The following is a 24,990-nucleotide window of genomic DNA, read 5'->3' on the forward strand; positions in this document are numbered from 1 at the left end:
GTAGGACAGGGGAATACAATCTATTACTATCTGTTATCAGCCATGTCAGGAGAGGAGAGGCCGACTGTAGGACAGGGGAATACAATCTATTACTATCTGTTATCAGCCATGTCAGGAGAGGAGAGGCCGACTGTAGGACAGGGGAATACAATCTATTACTATCTGTTATCAGCCATGTCAGGAGAGGAGAGGCCGACTGTAGGACAGGAGAATACAATCTATTACTATCTGTTATCAGCCATGTCAGGAGGGGAGAGGCCGACTGTAGGACAGGGGAATACAATCTATTACTATCTGTTATCAGCCATGTCAGGAGAGGCCGACTGTAGGACAGGGGAATATAATCTATTACTATCTGTTATCAGACATGTCAGGAGAGGAGAGGCCGACTGTAGGACAGGAGAATACAATCTATTACTATCTGTTATCAGCCATGTCAGGAGGGGAGAGGCCGACTGTAGGACAGGGGAATACAATCTATTACTATCTGTTATCAGCCATGTCAGGAGGGGAGAGGCCGACTGTAGGACAGGGGAATACAATCTATTACTATCTGTTATCAGCCATGTCAGGAGAGGAGAGGCCGACTGTAGGACAGGGGAATACAATCTATTACTGTTATCAGCCATGTCAGGAGGGGAGAGGCCGACTGTAGGACAGGAGAATACAATCTATTACTATCTGTTATCAGCCATGTCAGGAGAGGAGAGGCCGACTGTAGGACGGGGGAATACAATCTATTACTATCTGCTATCAGCCATGTCAGGAGGGGAGAGGCCGACTGTAGGACAGGGGAATACAATCTATTACTATCTGTTATCAGCCATGTCAGGAGAGGAGAGGCCGACTGTAGGACAGGAGAATACAATCTATTACTATCTGTTATCAGCCATGTCAGGAGAGGAGAGGCCGACTGTAGGACAGGGGAATACAATCTATTACTATCTGTTATCAGCCATGTCAGGAGAGGAGAGGCCGACTGTAGGACAGGGGAATACAATCTATTACTATCTGTTATCAGCCATGTCAGGAGAGGAGAGGCCGACTGTAGGACAGGAGAATACAATCTATTACTATCTGTTATCAGCCATGTCAGGAGAGGCCGACTGTAGGACAGGGGAATACAATCTATTACTATCTGTTATCAGCCATGTCAGGAGAGGCTGACTGTAGGACAGGGGAATACAATCTATTACTATCTGTTATCAGCCATGTCAGGAGAGGAGAGGCCGACTGTAGGACAGGGGAATACAATCTATTACTATCTGTTATCAGCCATGTCAGGAGAGGAGAGGCCGACTGTAGGACAGGGGAATACAATCTATTACTATCTGTTATCAGCCATGTCAGGAGAGGAGAGGTCGACTGTAGGACAGGGGAATACAATCTATTACTATCTGTTATCAGCCATGTCAGGAGAGGCCGACTGTAGGACAGGGGAATACAATCTATTACTATCTGTTATCAGCCATGTCAGGAGAGGAGAGGCCGACTGTAGGACAGGGGAATACAATCTATTACTATCTGTTATCAGCCATGTCAGGAGAGGAGAGGCCGACTGTACGACAGGATCATACAATCTATTACTATCTGTTATCAGCCATGTCAGGAGGGGAGAGGCCGACTGTAGGACAGGAGAATACAATCTATTACTATCTGTTATCAGCCATGTCAGGCTGCACTGAGGTGACGGCTTACTTTTCTCTCAGTATTTCCATTTCTTGACCTGATATAACCTGGCGACTCTTCCCTTTATACATCTGAGCAGTAGTCGTGTCCTGGAGATGGCGGCGGCCATGTTGTAGACAGGGGTTGCTGGTCTTTGTGGTTCCTCTTCCTTGAGCATATTGAGGCCTCTCTGTGTGTAATGTGTGGACTAAAACTGTCCCTGACCTTCTCCTCGTCCCCCCAGCCCTGTGTAATTGATCTTCCTGTGAACTCCTCTCTGGTTCGGGGACTTTGTGCTCTTGCTGGGGGATAAATAAAGACCTTTCACCCAGCTGATATTTGTATCCGTTCCTAGGAAAGATGAATAAGTCCAATACTGCCGTCACTGCAGCTCCTACATGGGTTGTCACACAGTTTTTCTACGTTTTGCAGCATTGCTGTAGGTGTTGTCTGAGAATAGTAAGGCATGGCTGCTTTCTGGAATATACAGCTGCCAGGCAAGTCTGTCACTCCGCTTTCTCTGTTATAGATCTAGATTGAAGTTGTGTTGGATTTTGCACTAGAGATCCACAACATACAGTACAATACTACCTGGAGCAGTTCTCTGTTGGGGACCTAGGGTCATGTAGAGGGGTTGTATGTATGTACCTATGACCTCACATTTATATCCAGTGGGTTTCTGCAGGTTTCGGGCAGTATAATTCCTGATCAGGTTCGGGTTTGTCAGGTCTGGGCCACTAGTTGGTTGCAGGACCTTTGCCCTCCTGGATCGCGCTGCCATGGATTCATTGCACAACTGCTGTCCAAGGATTGTGCAAGTCGGTGACAACTGCCCAGAACTATCACGTCACTTCTTACAGCCCTTGTCAGGGTCACCTCTTCCCACTAGTCCTGTCCTAGTAATGGATCACTGTGTCTACTCACCTTCTGTTCTGGAAAGCTGCAAAATTGCCGTGCGCAGACCTTTACACGGAGCCGTTGCCTTTTTTGTGTCTTCCAGAAACACGACCATGGACAAGCTCTGCTAGATTTAGTCTTCAAGTTCCTCGATCTGACAGAGAGAGACTATTTTGGACTGCAGTTGGCCGACGATTCTTGTGATAACCCGGTAAGGCCAATGATGTGAATCGCAACGTCTTGTGTGCGCGATTGTGTTAGTTGCTAATTCATGTTTTGTTTTGCACAGAGGTGGCTGGACCCCAACAAACCCATCAGGAAGCAGCTGAAACGTAAGTCTGGGCTTAAGATGCATTGCAGAAATTGTAATAAAAGTTTCCAAGACTTGCATTTTAGTTCCTCCCCATTTCCAAGGTTTCTTAATGCAGTCCGTGAATGGAAAGATTTATTGCTTACTGAGAGCTGAGAGCCTGTCCTGCCCCAATTCTGCCCCCCTCACTGCAGCAGCACCAGTCCGTCTTCTGGTGCCCAGAGGCTGCAGATGTCTTAACACTGGTCATCTTGAAACAAGAGCTTTATTAGTAAGTTGCAGAATTTCTCTTTGCGATTAACCCCAAAACTGCCACTGCAGCTGTATAGTGCAAAGAATTCTATTTCTACAGGTGTTAGTATGACAATGTTGTGTTCCTGCATTGTCATGCACATTACCCCTGAATGGTCACAGAGGCGGGGCACTGGCTGGATAGTCACAGAGGCGGGGCACTGGCAGCTGGATAGTCACAGAGGCGGGGCACTGGCAGCTGGATAGTCACAGAGGCGGGGCACTGGCAGCTGGATAGTCACAGAGGCGGGGCACTGGCAGCTGGATAGTCACAGAGGCGGGGCACTGGCTGCTGGATAGTCACAGAGGCGGGGCACTGGCTGCTGGATAGTCACAGAGGCGGGGCACTGGCAGCTGGATAGTCACAGAGGCGGGGCACTGGCTGGATAGTCACAGAGGCGGGGCACTGGCAGCTGGATAGTCACAGAGGCGGGGCACTGGCAGCTGGATAGTCACAGAGGCGGGGCACTGGCAGCTGGATAGTCACAGAGGCGGGGCGCTGGCTGGATAGTCACAGAGGCGGGGCGCTGGCTGGATAGTCACAGAGGCGGGGCACTGGCAGCTGGATAGTCACAGAGGCGGGGCACTGGCAGCTGGATAGTCACAGAGGCGGGGCACTGGCAGCTGGATAGTCACAGAGGCGGGGCACTGGCTGGATAGGCACAGAGGCGGGGCACTGGCTGGATAGTCACAGAGGCGGGGCACTGGCTGGATAGTCACAGAGGCGGGGCACTGGCGGCTGGATAGTCACAGAGGCGGGGCACTGGCTGGATAGTCACAGAGGCGGGGCGCTGGCTGGATAGTCACAGAGGCGGGGCACTGGCTGGAAGTTGGCATTTTGGTTAGGATATATCACTAACCAGCACTTGCAGCCGTATTTTGGACTCTGCTTCATTTTACTGAATTACATCCTTAGGGGGAAAAATAAACCAAAAAAATTAACTCTTCAATATGACCAAATTCTGAAAAATGTCTGGGGGAAGATTTATTCATACATGTATACAGGATGAGCGGGGGCGTCCTCTACAGTGCAGGGGGGGATATTTTATATCACTTTTCAGCTCTGACACTTCTACGTCTCTGCAAATTTGCTGTTTGTGACTTCTGTTCACTGCTCATTTACAGGGGGATCCCCGCACAACCTGAGCTTCCGAGTCAAGTTTTTTGTCTGTGACCCCAGCAAGTTACAAGAGGAATACACAAGGTAAGTGCCCTAGCAAGATACAGGAGGGATATACAATGCAAGGGCCCTAGCAAGTTACAGGAGGGATATACAATGCAAGGGCCCCAGCAAGTTACAGGAGGGATATACAAGGGAAGGGCCTAGCAAGTTACAGGAGGGGGATGCACAAGGCAAGGGCCCAGCAAGTTACAGGAGGAATATACATGGTAAGGGCCCTAGCAAGTTACAGGAGGGATATGCAAGGGAGGGGCCCCAACAAGTTACAGGAGGGATATGCAAGGGAAGGGCCCCAGCAAGTTGCAGGAGGAATATACATGGTAAGGGCCCTAGCAAGTTACAGGAGGGATATGCAAGGGAGGGGCCCCAGCAAGTTACAGAAGGGATATGCAAGGCAAGGGCCCAGCAAGTTACAGGAGGGGGATGCACAAGGTAAGGGCCCCAGCAAGTTACAGGAGGGATATACAAGGGAGGGGCCCAGCAAGTTACAGGAGGGATATACAAGGGAAGGGCCCAGCAAGTTGCAGGAGGAATATACATGGTAAGGGCCCAGCAAGTTACAGGAGGGATATGCAAGGCAAGGGCCCAGCAAGTTACAGGAGGGGGATGCACAAGGTAAGGGCCCCAGCAAGTTACAGGAGGGATATACAAGGGAAGGGCCAAGCAAGTTACAGGAGGAATAAGCAAGGGAAGGGCCCAGCAAGTTACAGGAGGGATAAGCAAGGGAAGGGCCCCAGCAAGTTACAGGAGGGATATACAAGGGAAGGGCCCCAGCAAGTTACAGGAGGGATATACAAGGGAAGGGCCCAGCAAGTTACAGGAGGGATATACAAGGCACAAGAGGGATATAGAAAGTATGGCACCTCAGAAACTTACAGGAGGGATATATGTACTAGGTGGAGACCTCAGAAAGTTACTAGAGGAATACACAGTGTAGGGACCCCTGCAGGTTACAAGAGGAATATAAAAGGTTAAAGACTCCGACAAGTAACAAGGGAAATAAATAAGGTACGGACCCTAGAAAAACAAGAGGCGTATACAAGGTAGGACACCGGCAATTCCCAGGAGGAATATACAATTTTGTAACCAAGTCACTTTGAAGTCAGTAAAGCTTTTCCCACTGAGTTCTCTGCTTGCTGTTGTTGTAGGAGAGATCTCAGAGTCTCTAAACCTCGCCCTGTGATCAGCTGGCAGCAATGCCGGGCTCGGTCTTATCGGAGCTCTATGTGACCATCCCTGCAGCTGTGTAAGCGGCTCATGATCTGGATGGGTTGGAGCCTTTTCCATTTACTAAAAGCAAGCACAGCTCCTGCGACTGGAAAGCAATTGCAACCCATTGTAGATGATAACATGGCAGGGCTGTTCCTTAGACAGTGAGCCCACAGTCCCGCAGTGTTCGAGGGTAGTTGAGCACGCTGGCCTGGCTTTTAGGGGGCGGTCGAGCGAGCAGGCAGGGGTTTTTGCAGCACTGACACATTTGGTTACCTAAATACCTGCAGGAATATGTAAAATAAAAGCCTTTGGTGTACTGACTGCTCACATCACCTCTCTGCTCTTCCAGGTATCAGTACTTTCTGCAGATTAAACAGGATATTCTGAGCGGGAGGTAAGTGATTGCTAAAGTGTTAACTCCAGCCATTTTATCAGTCATGTTACACATTATATTAGCTAAGCTGTTTAGGAAGAGAATGCGGCCATGAGGAGTGTCGCTGCAGCTCTGGATGTGACTGGAGTAGAAGGCATGATACAAAGATAATGGTAAACAGTGTCGAAGTAGAGCAATGGCCTGAGATACCTGCTGTGCGGTCTTCGGGGCAGAGAGCTTTACAAACTATTGCATAGTGTGGAGTCAGATTATTTTGCCGGCTCACATTAAAGGTTCTGGACAACTTTTTAGGCATTTTCTTTTTTTTTTCTATTTTTCACTACATAACATTCTTGTAATTGGGTCTTAATAAAAATGTTTAACCTCAGATGTATTGTCATATTCTGCAGGCTGCTCAGTCTCATTCAGTGTGAAACTATCAGAGGACTATCTGACCGCCGGGGGCCTAGCCTCTGACCGCCGGGGGCCTAGCCTCTGACCGCCGGGGGCCTAGCCTCTGACCGCCGGGGGCCTAGCCTCTGACCGCCGGGGGCCTAGCCTCTGACCGCCGGGGGCCTAGCCTCTGACCGCCGGGGGCCTAGCCTCTGACCGCCGGGGGCCTAGCCTCTGACTGCCAGGGAGGCCTATCCTCTGACTGCCGGGGGCCTAGCCTCTGACCGCCGGGGGCCTAGCCTCTGACCGCCGGGGGCCTAGCCTCTGACCGCCAGGGAGGCCTAGCCTCTGACCGCCAGGGAGGCCTATCCTCTGACCGCCGGGGGCCTATCCTCTGACTGCCGGGGGGGGCCTATCCTCTGACTGCCGGGGGGGGCCTATCCTCTGACTGCCGGGGGGGGGCCTATCCTCTGACTGCCGGGGGGGGGCCTAGCCTCTGACTGCCGGGGGGGGCCTAGCCTCTGACTGCCGGGGGGGGCCTAGCCTCTGACTGCCGGGGGGGGCCTAGCCTCTGACTGCCGGGGGGGGCCTAGCCTCTGACTGCCGGGGGGGGCCTAGCCTCTGACTGCCGGGGGGGGCCTAGCCTCTGACTGCCGGGGGGGGCCTAGCCTCTGACTGCCGGGGGGGGCCTAGCCTCTGACTGCCGGGGGGGGCCTAGCCTCTGACCGCTGGGGGGGGGCCTAGCCTCTGACCGCTGGGGGGGGGCCTAGCCTCTGACCGCTGGGGGGGGGCCTAGCCTCTGACCGCTGGGGGGGGCCTAGCCTCTGAGTGCTGGGGGCCTAGCCTCTGAGTGCTGGGGGCCTATCCTGAAGCTGCTTTCCTGAGCACAAATCTAAGTGGTCATCTCAGTCAAAGAACAGACAAATGAAAGGCAGAGCTGAAAGAGGGACAAAAGGAAAGCCGGCCATTACTGACCCGTTACCTGGGGTCACCTGCCATAAGCCCTTTGTACCGGCTCCAGTGGACCAGTGTTTTTCATGGACGTTGGGTCTGTTGTGTGAATAAGGCCTTTGTGGATGTCACTCTGGGACTGAGCCATCTGCAGTGTAAGAAGCAGCAGCAGGATGCAAAAGGAAGAAAGAGTGAAAGTTTTTTCCTTTACTCAGTTACAAAAATGTTCAGCCAATGCCATGAATCAGACAGCCGTAAAAGCCTTCTATACTGACCCCGATGTATAGGTAGATAGATGGAGTGTCCTTACAGCACGCAGCTTCTCCCTGGATACATTGCAGCCTTTTCCATGCCCTTGTCTTCTTACCTTGCAGGCTGCCCTGCCCTTACAATACTGCCGCCCTGCTGGCCTCTTATGCAGTTCAGTGTAAGTATAACTGTATATTGTCCTCTGGGGATGATCTCCATAGCCTTCTATTTTCACTTTTGTTCTGAACATTTGGTTGTCCTTTTCTCTCTATAAAGCTGAAATTGGAGATTACAGTCATTCGGAGCACTTGCCTGGATACCTCGCTGACTACTCCTTCATCCCCAGCCAACCCCTGGACTTTGAGAAGGAAATTGCAAAACTGCACCAGCAGCACAGGTGAGAGGCTTCTGCATTCACATCGGGTGTATAGGTCTCTGCATTCACATCGGGTGGTTAGGTGTCTGCATTCACATCGGGTGTATAGGTCTCTGCATTCACATCGGGTGTATAGGGGTCTGCATTCACATTGGGTGTATAGGTCTCTGCATTCACATCGGGTGTATAGGTCTCTGCATTCACATCGGGTGTATAGGTGCCTGCATTCACATTGGGTGGTTAGGTGTCTGCATTCACATCGAGTGTATAGGTGCCTGCATTTAGATGGGGTGTATAGGTGTCTGCATATAGATCGGGTGTATAGGTGCCTGCATTTAGATGGGGTGTATAGGTGTCTGCATATAGATCGGGTGTATAGGTGCCTGCATTCACATCGGGTGTATAGGTGTCTGCATTCACATCGGGTGTATAGGTGTCTGCATTCACATCGGGTGTGTAGGTGTCTGCATATAGATCGGGTGTATAGGTGTCTGCATATAGATCGGGTGTATAGGTGCCTGCATTCACATCGGGTGTATAGGTCTCTGCATTCACATCGGGTGTATAGGTCTCTGCATTCACATTGGGTGTATAGGTGTCTGCATTCACATCGGGTGTGTAGGTGTCTGCATTCACATCGGGTGTATAGGTGCCTGCATTCACATCGGGTGTATAGGTGTCTGCATTCACATTGGGTGTATAGGTGCCTGCATTTAGATGGGGTGTGTAGGTGCCTGCATTCATATCGGGTGTATAGGTGCCTGCATTCACATCGGGTGTATAGGTGCCTGCATTCACATTGGGTGTATAGGTGTCTGCATTCACATCGGGTGTATAGGTGCCTGCATTCACATCGGGTGTATAGGTGTCTGCATTCACATTGGGTGTATAGGTGCCTGCATTCACATCGGGTGTATAGGTGCCTGCATTCACATCGGGTGTGTAGGTGTCTGCATTCACATTGGGTGTATAGGTGCCTGCATTCACATCGGGTGTATAGGTGCCTGCATTCACATCGGGTGTGTAGGTGTCTGCATTCACATTGGGTGTATAGGTGTCTGCATTCACATCGGGTGTGTAGATGTCTGCATTCACATCGGGTGTATAGGTGCCTGCATTTAGATGGGGTGTGTAGGTGCCTGCATTCATATCGGGTGTATAGGTGTCTGCATTCATATCGGGGGTATAGGTGTCTGCGTTTAGATGGGGTCTATATGTGCCCACATTCATAAACCTAATCTACCCCATGGTCCAGGACAACACTTGTGAACACTCAATGTATATTCTCCCATCCAAGAACATCTGGTGGATTGTTCGAGTGTTACAGCAGATTTCGCTCTTCCATTGCTTTAGTGGTCACTGCCACATTTTATTGTGTTTTTTAGGAGCCTGACTCCGGCAGAAGCAGAATTCAGTTATCTAAACACTGCTCGCACCTTGGAACTGTATGGCGTGGAGCTGCACTACGCACGGGTAAGTACAGATTGTTTGAGGTGCAGATGACACTTCCCCAGAATACAAATCACTAGAACAATCTGTGTGCGGATCGTGTAGAGCAGATTTCGGGGGCTGCTCGGTGCGGTGATGTGATCTGTCTTGTGCTGCTCGGTGCGGTGATGTGATCTGTCTTGTGCTGCTCGGTGCGGTGATGTGATCTGTCTTGTGCTGCTCGGTGCGGTGATGTGATCTGTCTTGTGCTGCTCGGTGCGGTGATGTGATCTGTCTTGTGCTGCTCGGTGCGGTGATGTGATCTGTCTTGTGCTGCTCGGTGCGGTCATGTGATCTGTCTTGTGCTGCTCGGTGCGGTGATGTGATCTGTCTTGTGCTGCTCGGTGCGGTGATGTGATCTGTCTTGTGCTGCTCGGTGATGTGATCTGTCTTGTGCTGCTCGGTGCGGTGATGTGATCTGTCTTGTGCTGCTCGGTGCGGTGATGTGGTCTGTCTTGTGCTGCTCGGTGCGGTGATGTGATCTGTCTTGTGCTGCTCGGTGCGGTGATGTGATCTGTCTTGTGCTGCTCGGTGCGTTGATGTGGTCTGTCTTGTGCTTCTCGTTGCGGTGATGTGGTCTGTCTTGTGCTGCTCGGTGCGGTGATGTGATCTGTCTTGTGCTGCTCGGTGCGGTGATGTGATCTGTCTTGTGCTGCTCGGTGCGGTGATGTGATCTGTCTTGTGCTGCTCGGTGCACTGATGTGATCTGTCTTGTGCTGCTCGGTGCGTTGATGTGGTCTGTCTTGTGCTTCTCGGTGCGGTCATGTGATCTGTCTTGTGCTGCTCGGTGCGGTGATGTGATCTGTCTTGTGCTGCTCGGTGCGGTGATGTGATCTGTCTTGTGCTGCTCGGTGATGTGATCTGTCTTGTGCTGCTCGGTGCGGTGATGTGATCTGTCTTGTGCTTCTCGGTGCGGTGATGTGGTCTGTCTTGTGCTGCTCGGTGCGGTGATGTGATCTGTCTTGTGCTGCTCGGTGCGGTGATGTGATCTGTCTTGTGCTGCTCGGTGCGGTGATGTGATCTGTCTTGTGCTGCTCGGTGCGGTGATGTGATCTGTCTTGTGCTGCTCGGTGCGGTGATGTGATCTGTCTTGTGCTGCTTCTCCTGCTCTTGTTTCTGTGTTTTCTCACTTATTAGATGTTTCCCAGTCTTGACCTTTTCATTCTGATGTTTCCTTTTCTTACAAGTGTTTCCTTCCTGCCGTTCCTCGCGGCGCTCCTTGTCCTGCTCCTTGCAGTGTCACTAGGGCTATCACACTTGGCACTTCTTGTAGACTTGCTTGTTGTCATACATGTGCAGACCTTGCAGGTTGTCTTTGTGTGTAACTTACCTATATATTATTTGTGACATCTCCGGCCGGCTCCTGCGGTTCGCTGGGCAGGTCATGCGGTTTCTTACTTCTTCATCCTCGTTGCGGCTCCTTCATCGTCACTCTTGTACATTCTGTTCATTCACAGTCAGCTGCTCCTGTTATTTCTGACTCCTCCAACAATTACATGGGCCGGCTGCGGCGGTAATGAGTGCGGCCGCCTCTGCTGTGAGTGGGCCGTGTGATGAAGCTGCCGGAGCAGACGCTCGCCTCATAAAGTCTCCATGTGTCAGAGGATTTCCTGATACTGTTTATCCTCCAGCTCCTGGACAGTCACCAGTCAGCGGCAGAATTATCTGCTCGTACTCTACTGGGTGCTGTTCACATCTGCATTCTGATTTCCAGTTACAATGAAAGTCTCAACCATGTTCCACAATTAATCAACACCAAGGTGGAACCCAATATGTACAGTAGATGAAAGCAGCAGAATAGTGAGCGCAGCTCTGGAGTATAATACAGGATAAGTAATTTATGTACACAGTGACTGTACCAGCAGAATAGTGAGCGCAGCTCTGGAATATAATACAGGATAAGTAATGTAATGTATGTACACAGTGACTGTATCCGCAGAATAGTGAGCACAGCTCTGGAGTATAATACAGGATAAGTAATGTAATGTATGTACACAGTGACTGTATCCGCAGAATAGTGAGCGCAGCTCTGGAGTATAATACAGGATAAGTAATGTAATGTATGTACACAGTGACCAGCAGAATAGTGAGCGCAGCTCTGGAGTATAATACAGGATAAGTAATGTAATGTATGTACACAGTGACTGCACCAGCAGAATAGTGAGCGCAGCTCTGGAGTATAATAGAGGATAAGTAATGTAATGTATGTACACAGTGACTGCACCAGCACAATAGTGAGCGCAGCTCTGGAGTATAATACAGGATAAGTAATGTAATGTATGCACACAGTGACTGTACCAGCAGAATAGTGAGCGCAGCTCTGGAGTATAATACAGGATAAGTAATGTATGTACACAGTGACCAGCAGAATAGTGAGCGCAGCTCTGGAGTATAATACAGGATAAGTAATGTAATGTATGTACACAGTGACTGTACCAGCAGAATAGTGAGCGCAGCTCTGGAGTATAATACAGGATAAGTAATGTAATGTATGTACACAGTGACTGTACCAGCAGAATAGTGAGCGCAGCTCTGGAGTATAATACAGGATAAGTAATGTAATGTATGTACACAGTGACTGCACCAGCAGAATAGTGAGCGCAGCTCTGGAGTATAATACAGGATAAGTAATGTAATGTATGTACACAGTGACTGTACCAGCAGAATAGTGAGCGCAGCTCTGGAGTATAATACAGGATAAGTAATGTATGTACACAGTGACCAGCAGAATAGTGAGCGCAGCTCTGGAGTATAATACAGGATAAGTAATGTAATGTATGTACACAGTGACTGCACCAGCAGAATAGTGAGCGCAGCTCTGGAGTATAATAGAGGATAAGTAATGTAATGTATGTACACAGTGACTGCACCAGCAGAATAGTGAGCGCAGCTCTGGAGTATAATACAGGATAAGTAATGTATGTACACAGTGACTGCACCAGCAGAATAGTGAGCGCAGCTCTGGAGTATAATACAGGATAAGTAATGTAATGTATGTACACAGTGACTGTACCAGCAGAATAGTGAGCGCAGCTCTGGAGTATAATACAGGATAAGTAATGTATGTACACAGTGACCAGCAGAATAGTGAGCGCAGCTCTGGAGTATAATACAGGATAAGTAATGTAATGTATGTACACAGTGACTGCACCAGCAGAATAGTGAGCGCAGCTCTGGAGTATAATAGAGGATAAGTAATGTAATGTATGTACACAGTGACTGCACCAGCAGAATAGTGAGCGCAGCTCTGGAGTATAATACAGGATAAGTAATGTATGTACACAGTGACTGCACCAGCAGAATAGTGAGCGCAGCTCTGGAGTATAATACAGGATAAGTAATGTAATGTATGTACACAGTGACTGTACCAGCAGAATAGTGAGCGCAGCTCTGGAGTATAATACAGGATAAGTAATGTAATGTATGTACACAGTGACTGTACCAGCAGAATAGTGAGCGCAGCGCTGGAGTATAATACAGGATAAGTAATGTAATGTATGTACACAGTGACTGTACCTGCAGAATAGTGAGCGCAGCTCTGGAGTATAATACAGGGTAAGTAATGTATGTACACAGTGACTGCACCAGCAGAATAGTGAGCTCAGCTCTGGAGTATAATACAGGATAAGTAATGTAATGTATGTACACAGTGACTGTACCAGCAGAATAGTGAGCGCAGCTCTGGAGTATAATACAGGATAAGTAATGTAATGTATGTACACAGTGACTGTACCAGCAGAATAGTGAGCGCAGCTCTGGAGTATAATACAGGATAAGTAATGTAATGTATGTACACAGTGACTGCACCAGCAGAATAGTGAGCGCAGCTCTGGGGTATAATACAGGATAAGTAATGTAATGTATGTACACAGCGACTACACCAGCAGAATAGTGAGCGCAGCTCTGGGGTATAATGCAGGATAAGTAATGTAATGTGTGTACACAGTGACTGCACCAGCAGAATAGTGAGCGCGACTCTGGATATAATACAGGATAAGTAATGTAATGTATGTACACAGTGACTGTACCAGCAGTATAGTGAGCGCAGCTCTGGAGTATAATACAGGATAAGTAATGTAATGTATGTACACAGTGACTGTACCAGCAGAATAGTGAGCGCAGCTCTGGAGTATAATACAGGATAAGTAATGTAATGTATGTACACAGTGACTGTACCAGCAGAATAGTGAGCGCAGCTCTGGAGTATAATACAGGATAAGTAATGTAATGTATGTACACAGTGACAGCACCAGCAGAATAGTGAGCGCAGCTCTGGGGTATAATACAGGATAAGTAATGTAATGTATGTACACAGCGACTACACCAGCAGAATAGTGAGCGCAGCTCTGGGGTATAATGCAGGATAAGTAATGTAATGTGTGTACACAGTGACTGCACCAGCAGAATAGTGAGCGCAGCTCTGGGGTATAATACAGGATAAGTAATGTAATGTATGTACACAGTGACTGTACCAGCAGAAAAGTGAGCGCAGCTCTGGGGTATAATACAGGATAAGTAATGTAATGTATGTACACAGTGACTGTACCAGCAGAATAGTGAGCGCAGCTCTGGAGTATAATACAGGATAAGTAATGTAATGTATGTACACAGTGACTGCACCAGCAGAATAGTGAGCGCAGCTCTGGAGTATAATACAGGATAAGTAATGTAATGTATGTACACAGTGACTGTACCAGCAGAATAGTGAGCGCAGCGCTGGAGTATAATACAGGATAAGTAATGTAATGTATGTAGACAGTGACTGCACCAGCAGAATAGTGAGCGCAGCTCTGGGGTATAATACAGGATGTAACGCAGGATCAGTGTACATTGTGTGTGTTCTTTGGTCACTTAGTCTTACAAGTAATTCTGGAGGTGTGAAGGTTTTTTTTCTGTCATTTTATGTGATTGCATTTATTTTAATGTTTCAGGATCAAAGTAACAATGAAATCCTGATCGGCGTTATGTCAGGCGGTATTGTCATTTACAAGAACAGGGTGCGGATTAATACATTTCCATGGTAAGTTCTGTAATGTCTGTCTTTATGGCTAGTGATGTCACAGTGGATGGTGTTTGGTGTTCCCGCGTCTTCTGCCCCTCAGACCCTGATATTAGACATGACACATCAGAGTGATATAACATCGCTGCTCTTGGTCAGACAGAAGACGACGTGTGGTCTGAGCCTTGTAGTGCAGAAATTCTAACAAATAAATTTAAAAATGTTCTTGTTTATCAGAATCTTAGAATAAGTGAAGGAAAGTATTTGCAGAATTACTCAATGGGGTGAGTGGATTTTATAGGGGTTTTCGGCATCTTTCATAGGATGACCCAGGATAGGCCGTCAGGGGATTCCAGTCCTGACCCACCAAGTGTCCGTCTTATAGACCGCAGCAGCACCGGTAGTATCTGAGGCTCCGTGCAATGTGCAGGACAAGCTCACTGCAGTATAAGGAGGGCGTCCATGCTGTTCAGTGACACACAAGGGGCCGAAGATTCTCCCCAGGAGCTGGAAATGCTTTCTTATTTGTGGTCTCGGCCACATCCTCCAGATCTAAAGAAGGAAGCGCTCATTGAGAATGTTTGTAATCTCTCTGAAATACTTTCCTGGGCGACCTCTTCTCAGTTGCACCCACAAGGATATAAATAACCTGTCTTGCTGCATTCAGTGAAGGGCACTGGATTCATAAGAGGGTCTGTTCAGCCGAAAAATAGGTCAGATTGAAGGGGCCTCACATCTGTGTCCTGCAGTAACCCTTGGGGGAGGGTAAGTGAAGCGTGAACTGTCAGCGAGCGAGCGAGACCTCTGCAGCGACCACAACAGTCCTTGTCTTATCCTCCGGCTGTATCGGGTTCTCTGTAGTTAGCAAGGGTTAATAAGGATCTGTCATCAGTCAGTCGTGTCCTGTACTGAGATATTCAGGCACACACACTATATCGGGTCTCCGCCACTCTTATTGTATGGTGTTTTTTGTTTTATTTTAAGGTTGAAGATTGTGAAGATTTCCTTTAAGTGTAAACAGTTCTTCATTCAGCTCAGGAGGGAACTGGTGAGTGTTCTCCATGACGGCCGGGAATGGGGGTGTCAGTGTTTTGTTGTCAGTAACTTTGTGAATCTGCTGCGAGTCGTGATAATCGGAGATCAATTCCAGATGGCGGCCTGTGATAGGGCTGGGGCGCTCGCATGTCATGGCGTTAGTGCTAGGGTGCGTAATGGTCTTGGGTATAGTGTTGCATACTTGCCTTAGTGCTAAGGTTGGGGGAGCACACTTGTTTTGGTCATAGGGTCGGGATGCACACTAGATAGTCATAGGGTCGGGATGCACATGTCTTTGTTATAAGGTTGGACTCTACATGTCAGGATTATAGGGTTAGGGGCCACAGATCTTAGCCATAAGGTTGGGGTGCACACGTCTGCATTATAGGGTTAGGGGGCCACATATCTTAGCCATAAGGTTGGGGTGCACACGTCTGGGTTATAGGGTTAGAAGCCACAGATCTTAGCCATAAGGTTGGGGTGCACACGTCTGGGTTATAGGGTTAGGGGGCCACATATCTTAGCCATAAGGTTGGGGTGCACACGTCTGGGTTATAGGGTTAGGGGGCCACATATCTTAGCCATAAGGTTGGGGTGCACACGTCTGGGTTATAGGGTTAGGGGGCCACATATCTTAGCCATAAGGTTGGGGTGCACACGTCTGGGTTATAGGGTTAGAAGCCACAGATCTTAGCCATAAGGTTGGGGTGCACACGTCTGGGTTATAGGGTTAGGGGGCCACATATCTTAGCCATAAGGTTGGGGTGCACACGTCTGGGTTATAGGGTTAGGAGCCATATATCTTAGCCATAAGGTTGGGGTGCACACGTCTGGGTTATAGGGTTAGGAGCCACAGATCTTAGCCATAAGGTTGGGGTGCACACGTCTGGGTTATAGGGTTAGGAGCCATATATCTTAGCCATAAGGTTGGGGTGCACACGTCTGGGTTATAGGGTTAGGGGGCCACATATCTTAGCCATAAGGTTGGGGTGCACACGTCTGGGTTATAGGGTTAGGAGCCACAGATCTTAGCCATAAGGTTGGGGTGCACACGTCTGGGTTATAGGGTTAGGAGCCACATATTTTAGCCATAAGGTTGGGGTACAGATTTCTTTGCTGTAGAGTTAGGGTGCACACGTCTTTGTTATAAGCTTCGGGCACACACACGCCTTGGTTATAGTGTCACTTGTCTTGTTTTTGGTGCACATGTTGGTTTTGGGCTTGGGTGCTCACATGCCTTGGTTATAGTGTCGATGGCCGCATGCCGTGGTTATACGGTTAGGGTGCACACTTGGCTATTTGGCTGCTGTGCACACCTGTTGCTTTTATGGTTGTAGTGCACACGTGTTGCGGTTATAGTGTAGGGATTTACATATATCTTGGTTTTTAGGGTGGGCTGCCACATTTAGTGATCGTTCTGGGTGATGGAGTGTCTTGGTCATGGTGGTAGAGAACATAGACGAGTCTAGACTTTTGCGGTCCGATGTCCCCTGATCGCCCCCCCCCCCCCCTTCCCTGCTGATGACTGACATCATTTACTTGTTTTCCAGAATGAATATCGAGAGACGGTGCTGGGATTTAACATGGTGAATTATCGAGCCTGCAAGAATGTCTGGAAGACGTGCGTAGAGCATCACACCTTCTTCCGGCTCGACTCTCCGCTGCCACCACACAAAAACTTCTTTGCCCATTATTTTACATTGGGTTCCCGCTTCCGATACTGGTGAGTGTTCGAGATTCATGGAGTATAATATACAGCGTCTGTGCCCCTAAAATACTCAAGCACGATGTGAACGGAGGTGACACTGGTCCTCTGGATTATACTTCATACATACAGCCAAGTGTGCAGGCCGAGGGTCTCCTGATGGGGAAGGGGGGGCCGAGACTCTGTAACATTGATTATAGAGCAAGTCCTATTAGTGGCACTGGAAGGGAGCCGAATAGAAACTCCCTATTGAAATGAATGGGGGATGGGTGGCAGGTAAGTGACACTTGGATGTCAACAGAGCGTTTTCTGCTATAAAATCGCTCCCCCCCCCCCCTTCCATTCAGAGAGAACTTTGTGACTTCCCATACAAGGAGCCTCTTCTAATTCCTTGGATCCTTGCTTGTGTTACTACTAATATCAGTGTCCTGGATGGCGCTGGTGTACCTGGATATATAGTGTGCATTGATGAGGCAATGGAGCGCACATTGCTGACAGATCCTGTTCCATCCTCGCTGCCCCGTCCGCTCTTCTTCATTCATAAGTGTCAGATATTGCTGCATGACAGGCCCAAGTGTGCTGGCAAAGTGTCCATTGCTAAAAATTCTCTCCGCCACATCTAAACTCTGCGATCCGGTCACATCTGCCTCCTCCAGACCTCCTTGTATAATCCCTTGATCACTGAGGACATTTCCAGCGGTATCCCCCTCGTCTGGTTCTAGAAGTGCGCTGACACATGAGACGCGGCCGAGCACCTGCTACTTACTGGGCTCATGTTCACTCCTTTAAGTCTGAGCCAGAGAGTCGGCTCAACCAGTTAACTGCTTAAAGGCCTTTGCTAATGTCTTTTTTTTTTTTTTTTTTTTTTTATCACTTTTTTTTTCTCCATTTTTCTGATGCAGAGTTCCAAAAACCTCAGCAATAGGTATAGAGTCGGATAATAAAATTCTTGCTCTTTGCAGTCACCACTAGAGGGAGCTCACTGAAGACAGATTTAGTATTGGCTCTAGTGATGGTTGTACGCAGCGAGCTCTCTTCCTGTAGCTGTATAATCTGTATGCACTGAGCTCCCTCTAGTGGTGGTATACATGTGTATGCAGTGAGCTCCCTCTAGTGGTGGTATACATGTATATGGAGTAAGCTCCCTCTAGTGGTGGTATACATGTATATGGAGTAAGCTCCCTCTAGTGGTGGTATACATGTGTATGCAGAGAGCTCCCTCTAATGGTGGTATACATGTGTATGCAGTGAGCTCCCTCTAGTGGTGGTATATATGTATATGGAATAAGCTCCCTCTAGTGGTGGTATACATGTGTATGCAGAGAGCTCCCTCTGCTGGTGGTATACATGTGTATGCAGTGAGCTCCCTCTAGTGGTGGTATATATGTATATGGAATAAGCTCCCTCTAGTGGTGGTATACATGTGTATGCAGAGAGCTCCCTCTGCTGGTGGTGCTATAAGTCTGTAGGTATTGAGGTTTCTCTGTTAGAAGGGAAGCCATGATTTTGAGCTCTGCATCAAAAATGGGGCTTTGGCCCGTCCAAAGCTATGTCATGTGCTTGTGTATGGCGCCTCCTTGTGTCTTTACTCTGCAGCGTTCAGACCCTTGTGTAGTCAATAATTGTAGTGCTCTTGTCTTTGCAGCGGGAGGACAGAAGTGCAGTCCGTGCAGTATGGGAAGGAGAAGGCCAACAAGGATAGAGTGTTTGCCAGGTAAGACCACCGACGTGCCAGCAGCTGCCAGGCTGTGATAGTGCACATTATACTGCTACCCTGTGCTCACAATGTTGTAGGAGATCCACAGAGGACGACCAAGCCAAGGAGTTTTATATCTGAGCTGATTTTCTATATTTTTATGTTTGTGCCCAGCCAAGCACTACAACCGCTAATCCACCCCCACAAACCTTCCCGAATACCAGGTCTGACTAATTCTACAGCGATACAAGAGCAGATAATACATCACTATATATAGCTAGAGAAAGGTATTCTCCAGGACTCGAGGAAAGATGAATGATAATCCCTGTGGGGGGAAAGCAGAATGGCTTCCCTAGAAACTTATAAGCCTGGTGCCTGTAATATCATAGTCATTTATGTCTACTTGCACCGTGTGGCGCTATATATATCCTCTATTGTATCTGAGGAATAAATATTCCTGCTATTACTCTTATTACTGTGAACTATAATACTGCCCTTAATGTACAAGAATATAACTACTATAATACTACCTCCTATGTACAAGAATATAACTACTATAATACTACTCCTATGTACAAGAATATAACTACTATAATACTACTCCTATGTATAAGAATATAACTACTGTAATACTGCTCCTATGTACAAGAATATAACTACTATAATACTACCTGCTATGTACAAGAATATAACTACTATAATACTACTCCTATGTACAAGAATATAACTACTATAATACTACTCCTATGTACAAGAATATAACTACTATAATACTGCCCCCTATGTACAAGAATATAACTACTATAATACTGCTCCTATGTACAAGAATATAACTACTATAATACTACCTCCTATGTACAAGAATATAACTACTATAATACTACTCCTATGTACAAGAATATAACTACTATAATACTACTCCTATGTACAAGAATATAACTACTATAATACTGCTCCTATGTACAAGAATATAACTACTATAATACTACTCCTATGTACAAGAATATAACTACTATAATACTACCTCCTATGTACAGGAATATAACTACTATAATACTACTCCTATGTACAAGAATATAACTACTATAATACTACTCCTATGTACAAGAATATAACTACTATAATACTACTCCTATGTACAAGAATATAACTACTATAATACTACTCCTATGTACAAGAATATAACTACTATAATACTACTCCTATGTACAAGAATATAACTACTATAATACTACTCCTATGTACAAGAATATAATTACTATAATACTACTCCTATGTACAAGAATATAACTACTATAATACTACCTCCTATGTACAAGAATATAACTACTATAATACTGCTCCTATGTACAAGAATATAACTACTATAATACTACTCCTATGTACAAGAATATAACTACTATAATACTGCTCCTATGTACAAGAATATAACTACTATAATACTACTCCTATGTACAAGAATATAACTACTATAATACTGCTCCTATGTACAAGAATATAACTACTATAATACTTCCTCCTATGTACAAGAATATAACTACTATAATACTACTCCTATGTACAAGAATATAACTACTATAATACTGCTCCTATGTACAAGAATATAACTACTATAATACTACTCCTATGTACAAGAATATAACTACTATAATACTACTCCTATGTACAAGAATATAACTACTATAATACTACTCCTATGTACAAGAATATAACTACTATAATACTACTCCTATGTACAAGAATATAACTACTATAATACTACTCCTATGTACAAGAATATAACTACTATAATACTACTCCTATGTACAAGAATATAACTACTATAATACTGCTCCTATGTACAAGAATATAACTACTATAATACTGCTCCTATGTACAAGAATATAATTACTATAATACTACTCCTATGTACAAGAATATAACTACTATAATACTACTCCTATGTACAAGAATATAACTACTATAATACTACTCCTATGTACAAGAATATAACTACTATAATACTACTCCTATGTACAAGAATATAACTACTATAATACTGCTCCTATGTACAAGAATATAACTACTATAATACTACTCCTATGTACAAGAATATAATTACTATAATACTACTCCTATGTACAAGAATATAACTACTATAATACTACTCCTATGTACAAGAATATAACTACTATAATACTACCTCCTTTGTACAAGAATATAACTACTATAATACTGCTCCTATGTACAAGAATATAACTACTATAATACTACTCCTATGTACAAGAATATAACTACTATAATACTGCTCCTATGTACAAGAATATAACTACTATAATACTTCCTCCTATGTACAAGAATATAACTACTATAATACTGCTCCTATGTACAAGAATATAACTACTATAATACTACCTCCTATGTACAAGAATATAACTACTATAATACTACTCCTATGTACAAGAATATAACTACTATAATACTGCTCCTATGTACAAGAATATAACTACTATAATACTAACCCCCTATGTACAAGAATATAACTACTATAATACTACTCCTATGTACTAGAATATCCTATTAATATTATAAATGTGAAAGTTTGTGAGTTTGTGGGTTTGTGTGTTTGGATGTTTGCATGTTCGGATGTTTGTTCCTCAATCACGAAAAAACCGCTCCACTGATTTGGCTGAAATTTTCCACAAACATAGTTAATACACCCGCTTAAACAATAGGCTACTTTTCGTCACAATAGCGCACATACGTTTGTGCCAGGACCCTCACAAAACCCAAACTCACACCACCATCTCTGCAGTCTCACACACTTTGGACCATAGCAAGCCACAAAATTCCTATTGCCCTCTGCAGCCTCGCCCCTCACCCCACACAATCTCATATACATATACTTTACCACTTTGCCCCTCACCTTAACGATACTCCAGGAGGCGCTCTTTAACGCTCTGGAGCAGCCATGTTTGCCGACCCCCACCGCTCTGACAATCCGTGACACCGCCCACCCATGTCAATACCCCTAGGCGGTCTAATAAATGCAAAAAAAAAAGTTTAAAAAAAGTAAAAAAAAAATATGAAAACAAAATAAAAAGGATTAAAAATTCAAATCACCCCCCTTTCCCTAGAACACATATAAAAGTAGTTAAAAACTGTGAAACACATACATGTTAGATCTCCCCATGTCCGAAATCGCCCGCTCTACAAAGCTATACAAATATTTTTCCTGTTCGGTAAACGCCGTAGCGGGAAAAATGGTCAAAAGTGCCAAACCGCCACTTTTTCACTGTTCTGATTCTGATAAAAATTTGAATAAAAAGTGATCAAAGCAATAACATTTCCTGAAGATGGTAGAACTACAAAGTACACCCGGTCCCGCAAAAAAGACGCCCTATACATCCCCGTACACCCACGTATAAAAAAGTTACGGCTGTCGGAATATGGCGACTTTTCAAAAAATAATTTCTTAACACAGTTTTGGATTTTTTTTAAGGGGTCAAAATGTAAATAAAATCATATAAATTTGGTATCCCCGGCATCGTAACGAAACACAGAATACAGGGGACATGTCATTTTGGTTGCACAGTGAACGCCGTAAAACCAAAGCCCGTAAGAAAGTCGCAGAAATGAATTTTTTCTTCAAATCCACCCCATTCTGAATTTTTTCCCTGCTTCCCAGTACATTATATAGAATAATTAATGGCGGCATCATGAAGAAAAATTTGTCCCAGGAAAAATTAAGACCTCATATGGCTCTGGGAGTGGAGAAATAAAAAAGTTATGGGGTTTAGAAGAAGGGGAGTCAAAACCGAAAATCAAAAAATGCCATCGGCGGGAAAGGGTTAACTTCAAATACTTCTGTCCCAAAGTCACTATGTAAAGTTTCTCAGAACACCGTATATATAGCAGCTCAAATACAAAGTAACTGCAACACAAAAGTCTCACGGATTCTCTGAATTACAGCAAAAACAAGATACAAAGTTACATTTCATATCCCATACCTTATACACAGTACGAGAACCTTACCCGCGCCTGTATATACCCACTTCTACAATCACCGCAGACGAAGTCGCGGGTAACAGCTAGTAACTACTATAATACTGCTCCTATGTACAAGAATATAACTACTATAATACTACTCCTATGTACAAGAATATATCTACTATAATACTACTCCTATGTACAAGAATATAACTACTATAATACTGCTCCTATGTACAAGAATATAACTACTATAATACTGCTCCTATGTACAAGAATATAACTACTATAATACTACTCCTATGTACAAGAATATAACTACTATAATACTACTTCCTATGTACAAGAATATAACTACTATAATACTGCTCCTATGTACAAGAATATAACTACTATAATACTGCTCCTATGTACAAGAATATAACTACTATAATACTGCTCCTATGTACAAGAATATAACTACTATAATACTACTCCTATGTACAAGAATATAACTACTATAATACTACCTCCTATGTACAAGAATATAACTACTATAATACTACTCCTATGTACAAGAATATAACTACTATAATACTGCTCCTATGTACAAGAATATAACTACTATAATACTACTCATATGTAAAGAATATAACTACTATAATACTACTCCTATGTACAAGAATATAACTACTGTAATACTACTCCTATGTACAAGAATATAACTACTATAATACTGCCCCTTTTTATCTACAATATTTCCAGAACATGTGACGGTTGTGATCCTGGGCTTGCTCTGTTCATTGGATACATCAGACAGATTAGATACAGCACTAGTGTGTAATATATATATAATATATATATCACTATTGTACATTTATTACATCATATTTGCAAGAATGGAATGAAGTGTTGCAGCAGTGAAGGGTTAAAACCGCAGGAGGTTGCATTTGGCGAGTGGAGGGTTAAAATGCTGAGAATTAGACGTTCAGCCCTGTGGTAAACTTCAGAACGCGTTGCCGGGCTCAACAGGAAATGCAGAAGAAATAGCACAAGTGGGCGTCTCCCGGGCGCTGCAAAGTGTTTATTAGAGTCACAAAAACCTAATATTATGCGCAGCGCTGGACGTCGCTGTGGGCATGGAGGTCGTTCACATCCACCAGGTGAGTCCGTCGGCGAGAGCTGCGCCCTACATGTCCTGTGCCAGGAGATCATGGCGTCCGGGGGGGATGACCCAAAGGCACAGATAGCACAGCCCCTCCCCCACTGCGGCCACGAGCAGGGCCGCCATTAATCGCTGCTCAGATTTGGATCTTGTATCAAAAAGCCCAAGTAATTGACTATTTTCATTGAATGGACTGGCATAGGTTGGCACCAAAGTGTCTGCGCGGTCGGCGTATTTACCTAATCTCTGCTGAATTATCCACTTGGTTTTCGGGAACTTCTGTTAGCGCCTATTCACACCTGAGATCTATTACAGAACGGAGTCACCCATGGAAGGGATCTGGTCCTGTAATGTAACTGTGCGCTCGTGATGTAACTGTGCGCCTGGTGCCGCTGATCCACTGAATGCACAGCCAAGCCCCAATTCATTGGCGCAAATGTGGCGTATATTAGAGCTCCGCCCCCTGCCTGTAGCCCGCTGCCAGTACATGACCTCATCGGCGCCAACTTGTCATTCAGTTGTGTAGACATGCGCTAATAATCCATCCTGTATTGGATGATACATCCAGCAGATCTACATGGAATTTCTTGGTCATTACTTTGTGCTGTCCCTGTGCCCGGCTCACCCCGGCCCCTTCCCCTGTGCCCGGCGCCCCCAGCCCCTTCCCCTGTGCCCGGCGCCCCCGGCCCCTTCCCCTGTGCCCGGCTTCCCCTTCCCCTGTGCCCGGCTTCCCCTTCCCCTGTGCCCGGCGCCCCCGGCCCCTTCCCCTGTGCCCGGCGCCCCCGGCCCCTTCCCCTGTGCCCGGCTTCCCCTTCCCCTGTGCCCGGCTCGCCCGGTTTCCCCAGCCCCTTCTCCTGTGCCCGGCGCCCCCGGCCCCTTCCCCTATGCCCGGCGCCCCCGGCCCCTTCCCCTGTGCCCGGCTTCCCCTTCCCCTGTGCCCGGCGCCCCCAGCCCCTTCCTCTGTGCCCGGCGCCCCCGGCCCCTTCCCCTGTGCCCGGCTTCCCCTTCCCCTGTGCCCGGCTCGCCCGGCCCCTTCCCCTGTGCTTGGCGCCCC

General features: G+C 46.3%; 1 protein-coding gene across 1 annotated transcript in view; it reads left to right on the forward strand.

Annotated features, from left to right (window-relative positions):
• PTPN4 (protein tyrosine phosphatase non-receptor type 4) overlaps positions 1–24,990 on the forward strand; it is a 59,650-nt gene that overhangs the window by 16,256 nt on the left and 18,404 nt on the right. The window contains exons 3-13 of the mRNA XM_075284698.1: positions 2,669–2,776; positions 2,855–2,897; positions 4,292–4,370; positions 5,908–5,952; positions 7,650–7,702; positions 7,801–7,921; positions 9,286–9,373; positions 14,320–14,408; positions 15,372–15,435; positions 16,973–17,145; positions 18,773–18,841. Coding sequence (XP_075140799.1) covers positions 2,669–2,776; positions 2,855–2,897; positions 4,292–4,370; positions 5,908–5,952; positions 7,650–7,702; positions 7,801–7,921; positions 9,286–9,373; positions 14,320–14,408; positions 15,372–15,435; positions 16,973–17,145; positions 18,773–18,841 — 932 coding nt within the window. The remainder of the gene's footprint in view (positions 1–2,668; positions 2,777–2,854; positions 2,898–4,291; positions 4,371–5,907; positions 5,953–7,649; positions 7,703–7,800; positions 7,922–9,285; positions 9,374–14,319; positions 14,409–15,371; positions 15,436–16,972; positions 17,146–18,772; positions 18,842–24,990) is intronic.

Source organism: Leptodactylus fuscus, chromosome 8, assembly GCF_031893055.1.
Source record: "Leptodactylus fuscus isolate aLepFus1 chromosome 8, aLepFus1.hap2, whole genome shotgun sequence".
NCBI classification, from domain to species: domain Eukaryota; kingdom Metazoa; phylum Chordata; class Amphibia; order Anura; family Leptodactylidae; genus Leptodactylus; species Leptodactylus fuscus.